Below are 16,197 nucleotides of genomic sequence, written 5' to 3'. Positions count from 1 at the left end.
GTCAAATGCTTCGGAACTCACTGGAAGGCGCTTCACAGTGCAGATGGACAATGACCCGACGCATACTGCGAAAGCAACCAAAGCGGGTTTTTTTAGGCAAATAAGTGGAATGTTATGCAATGGCCAAGTCAATCACCTGACCTGAATCCGATTGAGCATGCATTTCACTTGATGAAGACAAAACGGAAGAGAAAATGCCCCAAGAACAAGCAGGATCTGAAGACATTTGCAGTAGAGGCCTGGCATAGCATCACCAGGGATGAAACCCAGCGTCTGGTGATGTCTATGCGTTCCAGACTTCAGGCTGTAACTGACAAAAGGATTTGCAACAAAATATTAAAAAGTAAAAGTTTGATTTAGGATTCTGGAAACAAAGGAAGAAACAAGAGAGCGACTATGGTGTAGTATTTTTCAATCAGTTTTGTCTAGTGATGAGCGGATTCGGTTTTACTCGGATCTCAAAACAGAATCTTATTGGCTATACAAAACACATGACATCTGTAAGCCAATAAGATGCCGTTTTGAGAACAGAGTAAAACCGAATCCGCTCATCACTAGTTTTGTCACACACAAGATTATAGCGTACGGATTACGGCTTGACACATGGCGTATCAGTCCCCCATTCTTTAGTCCAGGTTACTACTGGGATCTAAATGCTGCTAGGAGACACAAAGAATCGCTATATAGCGTAGTATATTTCCGTATGTGGGATTAAATTCAGTTATCACAAAATTTATATGCGTACCAGATAAATAAATATTTGCATATCAGTATGGATATTGTATCCAGGTCTTCATCTAGGAGATGGTAATCAGATCGCCCTTGGAAAATATGTCAAAGCTCAATTCACGAAACACTGATCCGGGCTGCGACCACATTAAGTAGTAAAGTATTTTTTGTTGAACTGGACGAGCGCACTGATCTGATTTACAATATTTGATTTAGGATTGTTTAGTTTGTACCATTACTTTTGGTCCCTTAAAAAGTGGGAGGCACATATAAAAACCATTTTAATTCCTACACAGTTCACCTGATTTGTATGTAAATACCCTCAAATTAAAGCGGAAAGTCTGCAGTTAAAGCACATCTTGTTTGTCTAATTTCAAATCCATTGTGGTGGTGTATAGAGCCCAAAATATGAGAATTGTGTCGATGTCCCAATATATATGGACCAGACTGTATATTGCATGACGCATAGGAGATAGGATTGACCCTTGAGGAACATTGCATGACAGTGATAATTATACTCCAGAAGATTTAAATGGTTCCGTGCTTGGGTAATGTCTAATATGTTCAACAAGAGCGGATTTATTTCTCTCACAGCATGAAAATGGCTTCTCACCTGTGAAATCGCTGATGTTTAACAAGAACTGATTTCTGTGCAAAACATTTCCCACACTCAGAACAGGAATACGGCTTCTCACCTGTGTGCCTTTTCTGATGTCTAACAAGAACTGATTTAGATGAAAAACATTTCCCACACTCAGAACAGGTATATGGCTTCTCACCTGTGTGACTTCTCTGATGTGTAACAAGATTTGATTTCTGTGCAAAACATTTCCCACACTCAGAACAGGAATACGGCTTCTCACCTGTGTGACTTCTCTGATGTATAACAAGACCTGATTTCTCTACAAAACATTTCCCACACTCAGAACAGGAATACGGCTTCTCACCTGTGTGACTTCTCTGATGTGTAACAAGATTTGATTTATATGTAAAAAAATTCCCACACTCAGAACATGGAAATGGCTTCTCACCAGTGTGACTTCTCTGATGTGTAACAAGATCTGATTTCTGTGTAAAACATTTCCCACACTCAGAACAGGAATACGGCTTCTCACCTGTGTGACTTCTCTGATGTGTAACAAGATTTGATTTATATGTAAAACATTTCCCACACTCAGAACATGGAAATGGCCTCTCACCTGCCTTAGCTGGCTGATGAGTAATACGGTTTGTGTTCTGTGTAAAACATTTGGCGTCTGTAGAACAGGGAAACTCTGTATCTAATCTCAGAGCTGTAATAGATGCACCAATATCAGAGTGATTTGGAGAACATTTCCCAGGATCAGGGGGATTAGTTGATAGAGCTGGATGTATAATTGGGGTAATGGGATTATCTCCTGGAGAATCCTGTCTACTGTCATTATCTGTTATGTCACAATCCAGGGATAACATTAGATGTACTTCTGAGATATTCCTGCTTGTGGGTCCATCTGCTGGAAATAAAATACAAAATATATATAAAATGAGCAGACAAGACCCAGGATGTAACAGGACACAATATATAATTCTATAACTGCCATTTTTTTTTACCTGTAATCAGTGCTTTTATGTTTATTAAAAAAACAAAAGATAGGATGCTTAGACTGGAGCTTGATCAACACTGAAGGCTCAAGTGGGATTACTAGAGGTGACACAGACGCTCATATGGCATTACTAGAGGTGACATGGAAGCTCATGGGGGATAATTAGAGGTGACATGGGCGCTTATGTGGGATTACTAGAGGTGACACAGATGCTCATGTGGGATTACTAGGTGACGTGGGCGCTCATGTGGGATTACTAGAGGTGACGTGGGCGCTCATATGGGATTACTAGAGGTGACATGGAAGCTCATAGGGGATTATTAGAGGTGACATGGACGCTCATGTGGGATAACTAGAGGTGACACGAGTGCTCATGTGGGATTATTAGAGGTGACATGGGCGCTCATGTGGGATTACTAGAGGTGACGTGGGCGCTCATGTGGGATTACTAGTAGGTGACATGGATGCTCATTTGGGATTACTAGAGGTGACATGGACGCTCATGTGGGATTACTAGAGGTGACACAAACGCTCATGTGGGATTACTAGAGGTGACACAGACGCTCATGTGGGGTTACTAGAGGTGACATGGATGCTCTTGGGGGATTATTAGAGGTGACATGGACGCTCATGTGGGATTACTAGAGGTGACATGGATGCTCTTGGGGGATTATTAGAGGTGACATGGACGCTCATGTGGGATTACTAGGAGGTGACATGGACGCTCATGGGGGATTATTAGAGGTGACACGGACGCTCATTTGGGATTACTAGAGGTGACATGGGCGCTCATGTGGGATTACTAGAGGTGACATGGACGCTCATGTGTGATTACTAGAGGTGACATGGACGCTCATGTGGGATTACTAGAGGTGACATGGACGCTCATGTGGGATTACTAGAGGTGACATGTGTCAAAGTCAGAAAAATGTCTCTATGCACGTTGCCATATTTGCACCGCACACTGGTCCATGCTGCGCATGCGTGCGCTTTCCCGTGTCTGCGCATACCCGCTAGTGCGTGCACCCGCTCGCACGGTATGTGTATTTACGGTAAAGAGTATGTAGTCGTAGCGTGCGACTCAGTCGTTACAAATGTTCACAATTAATGTAGTTTATAGATCATGGTCCCTTTGATAGATTCTGAAAGTTTGGTTAATATAGAATGTCCCTGAACGGAGGAATCCCTCTTTGTATTGTGCGAAGGGTCTAACAGGAGTCAGACAGTGGTATTTGGTACCTATCGGAAGAGTATTTAAATAGCAATATTCCGGTGTTGGTTTGGAGCGGATTAATCGCTCGTGCGAATAGTTATGGACATAACAAGTTATGTCTATTTTCTATTATCATTTGTTCTTACTTAGTCATGCATCAGTGGGTCTCAAATAGCTCTTTGACCTCAGAGATCCCCCAAACAATAGTTTGCATGTTAAGAGGGCCTCATATCTACACATGCATAAGGTAATCACAAGAATAGTAATTGAAGATCAATTGTACTCCAAATCAGTATCTTTCCCGCAGACGGAGTGCAATAGCCTTTAATTACACTGAGCTTTGAGACTCAATGGAGAAGACCAACACCTGTGTTTACAAATGGGGCTGGATTTGTATACAGGAAAATAAGGGCTGAGACGTCATTGTCTCAATTGAAAGTGGACATCATGAATATAGAGCAGAACCCAGACAGGATTCTGTTTTGTATTCGCCAAACAATAGCTCTCCAGAAGACAGGAATGTGCTGGTCATCACCCATTGTGTTACATAACTTAGGCCACTGATACAAGACAGTTTACCTGTATGAATCAACCTATGACCTTTGTTATAATGCGAAGCCGAATTCCTGCGTCCAATGGACAGTGAGACTGTAGGGACCATTAGATTGCATTGTGTGTGGGGCATAAATAGGCAGGCCGACCATATCCAAACTGACTCTCTCATCAACGGTTATCTGCTGATAATCGGGAGCTGGATATCGAGGCGCATGCGATCGTTCCCCCTTTGTGCGTAAGTACTCTCTCCGTAATCATTGTCTTTCTGTGAGCCAATTTCTCTCATCTCTCTCCGTCTCTCTCTCTCTCTCTCTCTCTCTCTCCCTTCTCCTTTCTCTCATATCTCCCCTAGACTAGTATAGTATTGTTTTGTATTAGATAGTATTGTATTTTGGTTAGGAAGTCTCTGTTATATTGTAGTGTATCATATGTACTGTTATCCCCTTTTTACAAGTATATTAGATATAATACAGTTAATAGGCTTTGGACCCTAAACCAGTATCTGTGTATTTTCTATAGTGTTAAGTGTTCACTTGAGCGTCGGTGACGCACAAGCAGCTTTGTAGTTAGTCAGGTTACACAAGGTTGCACTTACACCCTGTATTCACATTAAGGTATATAGCATTCATCATTGTTAAAAGGTTTTAATATTAAGGTACAGTGCTGTGTGCGTCTGCACCGCTGGTGACCTCCTCGTGGTCTCGAGCGTACGCTTCGCTACAGCGAATCATTACTCTAGCCATAACCAATAACGTGTCCTGTGATCTCTGAGCCGTGAGCGAACGTGACGCTTGAGCGTCTTGCCTGCGGCTGAGCGATCGTTACGCAAATAGCGTACCCTTACGGTACTTCTTAAGTAAATAGCGTACAGTGTTCTTAGACTTCATAAAGTGTTTTATACGACAAAGGAATTCAGCATTGTCAATTGGGGGCGCGTCCTATCCTTCTCATATCTGCACTGGGTAGATCAGCAGACATTATCCCTCCAGCAAAGGGTGGGAGGTTGTCTCGCAGTTGCTGACGGGATAAGCGTCTGCTTTCGCTTAGATTAAGAGTGCTGAAGGAATCCGGGACCGGAAGTAAGAACAAAAACGCTGGTGTCTTTTAAAACTGTTTATTTCTCTTCTGTCTTGCGTACACACGCACGCATACATATATCTGCATTTCTTTTTCAAAATTTCGTATATCACTATTCCTGTTTGCCAATTTTATAGTTGATAGGAAGTGCTAAAAGAGATTTGCTGTTATTTCATAGTAGAGGTAATAGTTAAAGTATAGAACAAACACGGTTTGTCTGAGATACGAGGCAGTCAGTGTGGATTGCGGTAGATGATCAGGGATCATTTACATTGATAAAAATATATTGTGTTACGGTGGATCTTTTCTTTGCGTACACGTGTCTATAACAAAGACTAGCGTACGCAATCCAAAGGCAGACGCATGCAGCGTACATTACGCAACGTAGCGTCTGGTTACGCCCACGTAGCTCAAACTGTGATAAAGTGAAGTAACGCAAAGGCGATAATTAACGCACAGCGGTAGATAACGCGACGCGGTAAATAACGCAAGTCTATTTTTAGTGTCTGAAATTTAGTTTAACAGATCCTGCTCCTAATTGGTAACACAGCTGGGCTAAAGACAAATTTCTGCGCAGAAATAGGAGTGGAAGCAAAAGTGTACATGTGTTGAGTGAGTGTGGTTTTGTATACATAAGTTCACATAACTTTAAGGTGGAACCAAAAGGAAAGCCGGGTACTCGTCAAGGGACATACGTGTAAGTGACATATACGGTGGCTAGGGAGGCATCCCTGGTTAAATAATATTTGAGCATTAGAGTATAGCGGACCATAAGGTAACAGACTAGGAGGTCATAAGGTAACAGACCAGGAGGTCATAAGGTAACAAGACCAGGAGGTCGTAAGGTAAAAGGTCCGCTATAAAGGTACAAGTGGCACAACGCCTGGGGCGTTGGTGCAAAACCCATATAGGCCATAAGCTCTTGCTGAAGGAATCGCGGCCGGAAACATCGATTCCATTAATCTCTCAGTACATAACAGGTAGTGCTTATGTACTGAACGATTGGACCGCACGTAATTGTGTGCAGTAGTTAGTAATCTGATCCAGTACCATTAGAGTACAGGGGTCACACACGCTATTTGTACATTCTGACGTGATTTGTGTAATTTTTTATTTTTAAGGGAAGTTCGCTGGTCACTCAGGAACTATCTAACAACCCCAACTTTACTGGAAAGAGTAAGTGTCCTTCGGGTAACCCTCATATGTTCCAGTAAACAGAAGGTCTTAGGGGCCCTGGGTTGGGTACAGCAGCTCTGGTTTACAGTGATTGCAGTACTGGCCAACGTGGGCGAGAAGTAAGTGGGGTACTTGGTAAACCACCACCGCCGGCCTGCCCAGGACATCTTGGTTTGTTTGTAAGGGTTCACTGAAGACCTTGATATAAAGATCAAAGGAGTAGTAAGCAAAGCCTGCAGATTATGGGGGCCAGTTGTTCAGGTAGGAGGCGATCAACCTTGGTTCAGGTTGATTCAGAGAACCGACCAGTCGGGTCGGCAAGATACATCATGTGTGAAGAATACGGAAGTCACACACAAGTTTTATGTGATGAATGGGAAAGAATGACTGTACATGATGGGGAGAAGTTCCCAAATATAGGCAGCTATAGCCCAGAAGTGTTACAAAATTTAAGGAGGAGGATAGGTCTCATTGAACCAACACAGAGACGAAGTAAACATTATGATTATTTGCAGTTAGGGCAACAGGAAGGTGAATTACAAAGAGATTCAATTAACTTTTCTGACTCTTATCTTGAGAGGGGAGACATGGCCGCAGAGAGAATTGTGATTGCGGAGAAAAGCACAGGGGTGAACAATATAAACGCTCTTAGCAACTGTAATATAGATAATAAGTGTAATAAATGTAACAATGATTATTGTAACACTGTTGAATGTACAGCTATTAACCTATGCAAGTTGCACCCCATGTCAAACTTCCCTCAGGAATACAAGCAAGAAAGTGAGCCCAGAATAATGTCGGCACCTCTTCCGGAAGCCATCCTACAAGCCATCCAGGTGGACACGACCCAGCTGGTAAAGGCCATAATCGAACCCCCTAACGGAGGGTCAGGTAAGGTCGTGTCCACAGGTACGTATAAGGTTCTATATCACACACAAGCCGATGTACCACATATTGTAAGATCAACGCAAGATGATGTAGTTGAGACTGATCCGGTCAGGGTGATCACAGTCCCCAATGGGAAGACTGACGATCAGGGAATCATTCCCGTCAAGGACAGTGCAATGCGCTGTCTCTGGTCCCGGACCGAATTGAGATCAATTGTGTCAGAATTTCCTGATCCTAGGAAAAATCTAGCAGCATGTCAAAGGTTTATTAAAGAACTAGGGAACGCCACAGAACCCACCAACAAAGAGTGGCGGACAGTGCTGAGGGCATGTTTGCCCACCAGTGTTGACCCTGCAAAATTCATTGCTGATTGTAAATTAGACACGGAGGTACTTTGTATGGAAGAACACAATCAGGAATGTATTAGGCAGATTAACCGACAGTTAGGAATATATTTCCCAGCTGCTGTCAAGTGGAATGACATTTTCTCCATAAGGCAAAACGAAAAGGAAAATGTTTCTAATTATTTCAATCGAGCACTGCAGATAATGGCTAGAAACACGGGGATCGCAGACATCAAGACAAATGCACAACATAAAGGAATAGCGGTTAAGGTATTAATGAATGGTTTAAAAGATGAATTAAAAACAAGGGTACAGACCACCAACCCAAACTGGAGAGAGATCTCGGTGACCGCACTAAGAGAGGCCGTCGTCAATCATGATCAGAATATCATCAGATACAGAGAGTCACAAAGAGATAAGTTAATGGCAGCAAAAATGCAGGCCCTAACCACAAGACCACCCCAACAAAAGCCCCACACCCCTGCGAGAAATCCAGATATGAAAGTCTGTTACAATTGCCATAAAAAGGGACACTTTGCAAGAGATTGTAAATCAAGAGAAAGACAACACCATAATCACGAAATCCAAGGATTCAGGGAGGTACAGGGGAAACGGTTGATGATGATGAGCATCCGAGCGTTTGAGGAGGCATCAAATCAACAAAAACCTCAGGTCATTGACATGTGGAGGAAGCCCAAGATTTGTTACCATTGTAGAAGAGAAGGGCATTATGCTAACAACTGTAACAGCCCACATAAAGTTAGACCCCCTAGACCAAGAAATGAGCAAAAGCTACAACACACACCATTATAATCAGAGATCAGATAGGAGGAATTTTGAGCCACACCCATGATAAGTAGTCAAGAAAGGTGATCATACGACGGATGGTAAGCCTGAGGTAACAATTAATAAAGTGGGAGGTCATTCACTGAAGACACAGGAATTACCAGGTTAAACGTTGTAAATGTATTTGTGAAAAATGTTTTTTTTCTCTCTCTCTCTCTCTATCCCCATCTATGACGAGTATTGGTAAGAATTCACACATTGCATATCAACTTGGTCCTTGCAGAAGTCTACCAAACCCCAGCATAACCTCCGCCACAATGTATTTCTGGCCAGATACAGACAATGGAGTAATGCAGGTGCTGGTGGGGAGGGACTGCTCAAGGAGACCATTAGACACATAGATATGACAGCCTAATACAATGTTTTTCTAATGCTAACAATGTTTTCTTAAATGTTGACAATGTTTAAAAATGTTTTGTTTCTCTTTTCTTATTGATGGTTATTGTCGAGTTATGTAATGTATATATGCACATGAATTGTTCTCTATCTCTTTTGTTTTTTATTTTCTCTCTCTTCTCACTCATGTTTCCATGATTTAAAGATGGTATGTCATCCCTCAGTTGGACCAATGGTAATGCCAGATTTTTGCTCCACACAGAAAGATCGCTAGTTAGGAAGAAAGATTACATCACCAGAAGGTTCATTCGGAAGACTGAAGAGACAGCACCTTTTGAGAGGACAGCAGAACAAGAAGAACGACAAGACGAGAGAACTTATTATCGTAACAAGTTCTCTCCCCCTCAAACTGTTTTCTTATACCCCATTTACAAATTTCTTCTTTTCTCCTCCTGTAAGATGGACTTGCCCCAAGAGACTGTGATATGGATTTTCCCGTTAACCATGATGTTGACCAGAGCAGTCTGTTTCGGTGAGAGTACCAGTGAGGTCGAGAAAGGATCCAGAAAGGTCCTGATGACTGAGACGGAGGTGTAAATTTCCAATAGCAACCCAATCACCAAGCGAAGGCGAGTACCGGACACGATCTAACAACCATGTTATTTGTAAACATTTTGAAGGATTGTTAGCTGAAGAAAACTGTATCTGTAGGCTTTGTAACAATGTCATTGAAGATGGGTGTATAAAGAAATGCCAATCCAGTTTTAATATTCATATGGACCGGCATCCATTGAGTGACTATCACTCCTTAGTGGGTAATGTGTTAAACCAAACAGATTGTTGGGTATGCTCTCAAGTACCTTAGGGTCACAGCAAATCAGGGCTAGTACCATTTCCTTTAACGTTAGGGGAGGTACTTGAGCTAAGTGGTGGGAGACCGGTGGACCGGAGGTTTAATATCTCCAGCCCTCCTAGTTTGAAGCTCCACCAATACCATGTGGATAGGTCCCTCTTATGTTTTAATATCTCCAATCCTAGAAAACCGGGAAATTGGGAAGTGTCATGGAGTAACCACACCATGACCTTTTCACACAGAGCAGATAGAATGCCTACAGATACAGAGCTTGTACGCCACATAGCCAGTAGAGGAAAATCTTTCCGGTATCGGTATACCTTAGGAAATAGAATTACTAGAGTTGGAGAGGTATCACCAGGATACTGTGCACATATCGTACAAACTGATACGTGCATTAAGCAGATGGAAGAATTAGGGTCAGGAGATTTCACCTGGAAGGTTTGTAATATGGTCATGTCCTTCTCCGTCCCTTATGTTCTCCCCGATGATGCATATTTCATATGCGGGAGAAAGGCGTACAAATGGCTTGCCCCAAACTCTGAAGGATTGTGTTATATTGGAAAAGTATTGCCTGAAGTGATGACTGTTACACATGACAAAATGAAGGACATACACCGTGGTGCCCAAGCTCCTTATACTCACACTCATTACGAGCACCGAGTTAAAAGACAACTGTCAGAAAGGTTAGAGCATCCCGCCTCTGATCTTATCCATGAATCCACCGGGATTCAGGTTCTGGTAGCGTTAGATTTCACTCGCACCGCTCGAGGAGTGATGAATTATAGATACATTTCCGCACTCGCCAATTTGTTAGATAATATCACTGAAATGTATGATGATACGTTTAGATACACTGGAAGAGAACTTCAAGCCTACAAAACAGAACTAGTTCAGCATAGGATGGTTCTTAATTATCTTACAGCAGTAACAGGCGGATATTGTGTTACTTTGGCAACACAGTACGGCATAAAGTGTTGCACGTATATCACAAATAGCACCGAGGATCCGGTAGAGGTCATAGACCAAAAGATGGACGATATTCTGCAATTAAAGTGGGAATTTCGTCGAAAACACAATCTCACCCTTGCTGCTGTAGGTAATGAGCTGACTGGTTGGGTGTCATGGTTGAACCCGCGAAATTGGTTCTCCGGTTTGGGAGAGTGGGCTCAAGGAGTCATAATGGATGTTGGAAAGTTTCTACTTTGTATCTTGGGTGTCGTTATATCGATTGGATTGATATTTAGATGCGGGCAGGCTTTAATGAGGTGCAAACAAAGTACGAGAGTGATGAGCTTGAGGAGTGAGGAAACTGTAATTAACCTGGATTTGATTTATGACCCAATGATAGAAACCAGAATGTGATGAAAATGTGATTATACGGTCCGTTTCTTTCACCTGTTTTTCTGCTTTTCTCCAAGATACAAAGACCCCTTGGACGAGGAAGTCGACGAGACACTATACAGACAACAGACAAGCACCAAAGATGAAGTTTTGACAACCTATGATATGGACACTTGATGAACTTTGCCAAAGGATCCCCAGTTTCCCTAGAATTTTTAAAATCACGCTAGCCCAACATTTTTTTGTAAATCTGATGGCTCAGACAAAGCTACTTGCTCATGCCCAAGGAGCAATACAGCGCAAAGAAGACGACTTTCAACAGATACCGAACACAACTTCGACGACAGATGTACATTTCCCTGACATAGAATATCATTGCATTTTCCATAAGTGTTCTTTATCTTCATCTCTACAACCCTCAGGTAATGACACACATAGTCGATAGGGAATACAGGCACAGATATCAGCAACCACATACCTCCCCCATTCATGTATCATCAACTAAAATGTGCATCCCCATTTTGTTACAACCACAGCCGAAATGAGCTCGGTAGAGTTTGACAGCCCATCCACAGACCCTTAGTACGGGATAAGAAGGAATTCAAATGTATACTTCGCAATACCTCGAAGCTTGATTTACCACACGTACGGCACGATGATACATGACCCTCCAAACATGGACTCATACACACATGCTTCTGCTTTCTCACTAGGTCATACCCTCTTCACACCTACTCCATTCTTCTTCCTCTCCCCACCATGGAAATCAATTAACCCCTGACTTACATTTTTTTCTCCTTAAATATTTTGAGTGGCAGTTATTATTGACTGCCAAAGGGTGGACTGTCAAAGTCAGAAAAAAATGTCTCTATGCACGTTGCCATATTTGCACCGCACACTGGTCCATGCTGCGCATGCGTGCGCTTTCCCGTGTCTGCGCATACCCGCTAGTGCGTGCACCCGCTCGCACGGTATGTGTATTTACGGTAAAGAGTATGTAGTCGTAGCGTGCGACTCAGTCGTTACAAATGTTCACAATTAAGGTAGTTTATAGATCATGGTCCCTTTGATAGATTCTGAAAGTTTGGTTAAAATAGAATGTCCCAGAGCTGAGGAATCCCTCTTTGCATCGTACAAAGGGTCTAACAGGAATCATACAGCAGTGTTTGGTACCCATCGGAAGAGTATTTAATCAGCAATATTCCGGTGTTGGTTTGGAGCGTATTAATCGCTCGTGCGAATAGTTATGAACATAAGAAGTTTATGTCCATTTCTATTATTTACTCATACTCAGGTATGCGGCGGGAAACCCAGTTTCCCACCCACCTGAGCTGTTGGAAATCGTCACAGCCCACCTGTATGAATCACCCTATGACCTTTTGTTATGATGCAGGGCCGAATTCCTTCGGCCAATGGACAATGGGATTGTAGGGACTATGAGATTGCATTGTGTGTGGGGCATAAATAGGCAGGCCGACCATATCCAACTTCACTCTCTCATCAACGGTTATCTGCTGATAATCGGGAGCTGGATATCGAGGCGCATGCGATCGTTTCCCCTTGTGCGTAAGTGTTTCTCCGCAGTTATACTTGTCTTCCTGTGATATTGAGCCAATTTCTCTCGTCTCTCTCTCTCTCTCTCTCTCTCTCTCTCTCTCTCCCTTCTCCTTTCTCTCATATCTCCCCTAGACTAGGCTAGTATAGTATTTTATTATATTAGATAGTATTGTATTTTGGTTAGGAAGTCTCTGTTATATTGTAGTGTATCATATGTACTGTTATCCCCTTTTTACAAGTATATTAGATATAATACAGTTAATAGGCTTTGGACCCTAAACCAGTATCTGTGTATTTTCTATAGTGTTAAGTGTTCACTTGAGCGTCGGTGACGCACAAGCAGCTTTGTAGTTAGTCAGGTTACACAAGGTTGCACTTACACCCTGTATTCACATTAAGGTATATAGCATACATCATTGTTAAAAGGTATTAATATCAAGGTACAGTGCTGTGAGCGTCTGCATCGCTGGTGACCTCCTCGTGGTCTCGAGCGTCCGCTACGCTACAGCGAATCATTACGTTAGCCTTAGACAATAACGTGTCCTGTGATCACTGGGCCGTGAGCGAACGCGACGCTTGAGCGTCTCGCCTACGGCTGAGCGATCGTTACGCAAATAGCGTACCATTACGGTACTTCTTAAGTAAACAGCGTACAGTGTTCTTAGACTTCATAAGGTGTTTTATACGACAAAGGAATTTTACATTGTCAATACATTTAGGTAACACTGAGAGATCATGTGGGATTACTAGAGGTGACATGGGCTGTGCAGTAATATAACATCGCCTGTGCATACATTTAGGTAACACTGAGAGACCATGTGGGATTACTAGAGGTGACATGGACTGTGCAGTAATATAACATCGCCTGTGCATATATTTAGGTAACACTGAGAGATCATGTGGGATTACTAGAGGTGACATGGGCTGTGCAGTAATAGAACATCGCCTGTGCATACATTTAGATAACACAGAGATCATGTGGGATTACTAGAGGTGACATGGGCTGTGCAGTAATATAACATCGCCTGTGCATACATTTAGATAACACAGAGATCATGTGGGATTACTAGAGGTGAAATGGGCTGTGCAGTAATATAACATTGCATGTGCATACATTTAGGTAACACTGAGATCATGTGGGATTACTAGAGGTGACATGGGCTGTGCAGTAATATAACATCGCCTGTGCATACATTTAGATAACACTGAGAGATCATGTGGTATTACTAGAGGTGACATGGGCTGTGCAGTAATATAACATCGCCTGTGCATACATTTAGGTAACACTGAGATCATGTGGGATTACTAGAGGTGACATGGGCTGTGCAGTAATATAACATCGCCTGTGCATACATTTAGGTAACACTGAGATCATGTCGATTACTAGAGATGACATGGGCTGTGCAGTAATATAACATCGCCTGTGCATACATTTAGGTAACACTGAGAGATCATGTGGGATTACTAGAGATGACATGGGCTGTGTAGTAATATAACATCGCCTGTGCATACATTTAGGTAACACTGAGAGATCATGTGGGATTACTAGAGGTGACATGGGATGTGAGGTAATATAATATCGCCTGTGCATACATTTAGGTAACACTGAGAGATCATGTGGGATTTCTAGAGGTGACATGGGCTGTGCAGTAATATAACATCGCCTGTGCATACATTTAGGTAACACTGAGATCATGTCGATTGCTAGAGATGACATGGGCTGTGCAGTAATATAACATCGCCTGTGCATACATTTAGGTAACACTGAGAGATCATGTGGTATTACTAGAAGTGACATGGGCTGTGCAGTAATATAACATCGCCTGTGCATACATTTAGGTAACACTGAGAGATCATGTGGGATTACTAGAGGTGACATGGACTGTGCAGTAATACAACATCGCCTGTGCATACATTTAGGTAACACTGAGAGATCATGTGGGATTACTAGAGGTGACATGGACTGTGCAGTAATATAACATCGCCTGTGCATACATTTAGGTAACACTGAGAGATCATGTGGGATTACTAGAGGTGACATGGACTGTGCAGTAATACAACATCGCCTGTGCATACATTTAGGTAACACTGAGAGATCATGTGGGATTACTAGAGGTGACATGGACTGTGCAGTAATATAACATCGCCTGTGCATACATTTAGGTAACACTGAGAGATCATGTGGGATTACTAGACGTGACATGGACTGTGCAGTAATACAACATCGCCTGTGCATACATTTAGATAACACTGAGAGATCATGTGGGATTACTAGAGGTGACATGGGCTGTGTAGTAATATAACATTGCCTGTGCATACATTTAGGTAACACTGAGAGATCATGTGGGATTACTACAGGTGACATGGGCTGTGCAGTAATATAACATCGCCTGTGCATACATTTAGGTAACACTGAGAGATCATGTGGGATTACTAGAGGTGACATGGACTGTGCAGTAATATAACATCGCCTGTGCATACATTTAGGTAACACTGAGATCATGTGGGATTACTAGAGGTGACATATGCTGTGTAGTAATATAACATCGCCTGTGCATACATTTAGATAACACAGAGATCATGCGGGATTACTAGAGGTGACATGAGCTGTGCATTAATATAACATCGCCTGTGCATACATTTAGGTAACACTGAGAGATCATGTGGGATTACTAGAGGTGACATGGGCTGTGCAGTAATATAACATCGCCTGTGCATACATTTAGATAACACAGAGATCATGTGGGATTACTAGAGGTGATATGGGCTGTGCAGTAATATAACATGGCCTGTGCATACATTTAGATAACACAGAGATCATGTGGGATTACTAGAGGTGACATGGGCTGTGCAGTAATATAACATCGCCTGTGCATACATTTAGGCAACACTGAGATCATGTGGGATTACTAGAGGTGACATATGCTGTGTAGTAATATAACATCGCCTGTGCATACATTTAGGTAACACTGAGAGATCATGTGGGATTACTAGAGGCGACATGGGCTGTGCAGTAATATAACATCGCCTGTGCATACATTTAGGTAACACTGAGAGATCATGTGGTATTACTAGAGGTGACATAGGCTGTGCAGTAATATAACATCGCCTGTGCATACATCTAGGTAACACTGAGAGATCATGTGGGATTACTAGAGGTGACATGGGCTGTGCAGTAATATAACATCGCCTGTGCATACATTTACGTAACACTGAGAGACCATGTGGGATTACTAGAGGTGACATGGACTGTGCAGTAATATAACATCGCCTGTGCATACATTTAGGTAACACTGGGAGACCATGTGGGATTACTAGAGGTGACATGGGCTGTGCAGTAATATAACATCGCCTGTGCATACATTTAGATAACACAGAGATCATGTGGGATTACTAGAGGTGACATGGGCTGTGCAGAAATATAACATCACCTGTGCATACATTTAGGTAACACTGAGATATCATGTGGGATTACTAGAGGTGACATGGGCTGTGAAGTAATATAACATCGCCTGTGCATACATTTAGATAACACAGAGATCATTTGGGATTACTAGAAGTGAAATGGGCTGTGCAGTAATATAACATCGGCTGTGCATACATGAAGGTAACACTGAGAGATCATGTGGGATTACTAGAGGTGACATGGGCTGTGCAGTAATATAACATCGCCTGTGCATACATTTAGGTAACACT

General features: G+C 42.4%; 1 protein-coding gene across 1 annotated transcript in view; it reads right to left on the bottom strand.

Annotated features, from left to right (window-relative positions):
• LOC134984374 (zinc finger protein 260-like) overlaps nt 1–16,197 on the bottom strand; it is a 207,638-nt gene that overhangs the window by 100,295 nt on the left and 91,146 nt on the right. The window contains exon 3 of the mRNA XM_063949971.1: nt 1,343–2,222. Within this exon, the coding sequence (XP_063806041.1) occupies nt 1,343–2,222 (880 nt within the window). The remainder of the gene's footprint in view (nt 1–1,342; nt 2,223–16,197) is intronic.

The sequence above is a fragment of the Pseudophryne corroboree genome, assembly GCF_028390025.1.
Source record: "Pseudophryne corroboree isolate aPseCor3 chromosome 3 unlocalized genomic scaffold, aPseCor3.hap2 SUPER_3_unloc_5, whole genome shotgun sequence".
In the NCBI taxonomy this organism is placed as follows: Eukaryota; Metazoa; Chordata; class Amphibia; order Anura; family Myobatrachidae; genus Pseudophryne; species Pseudophryne corroboree.
Note: the sequence above shows the minus strand (reverse complement) of the source record. Positions and strands in the feature narration are given on the sequence as shown.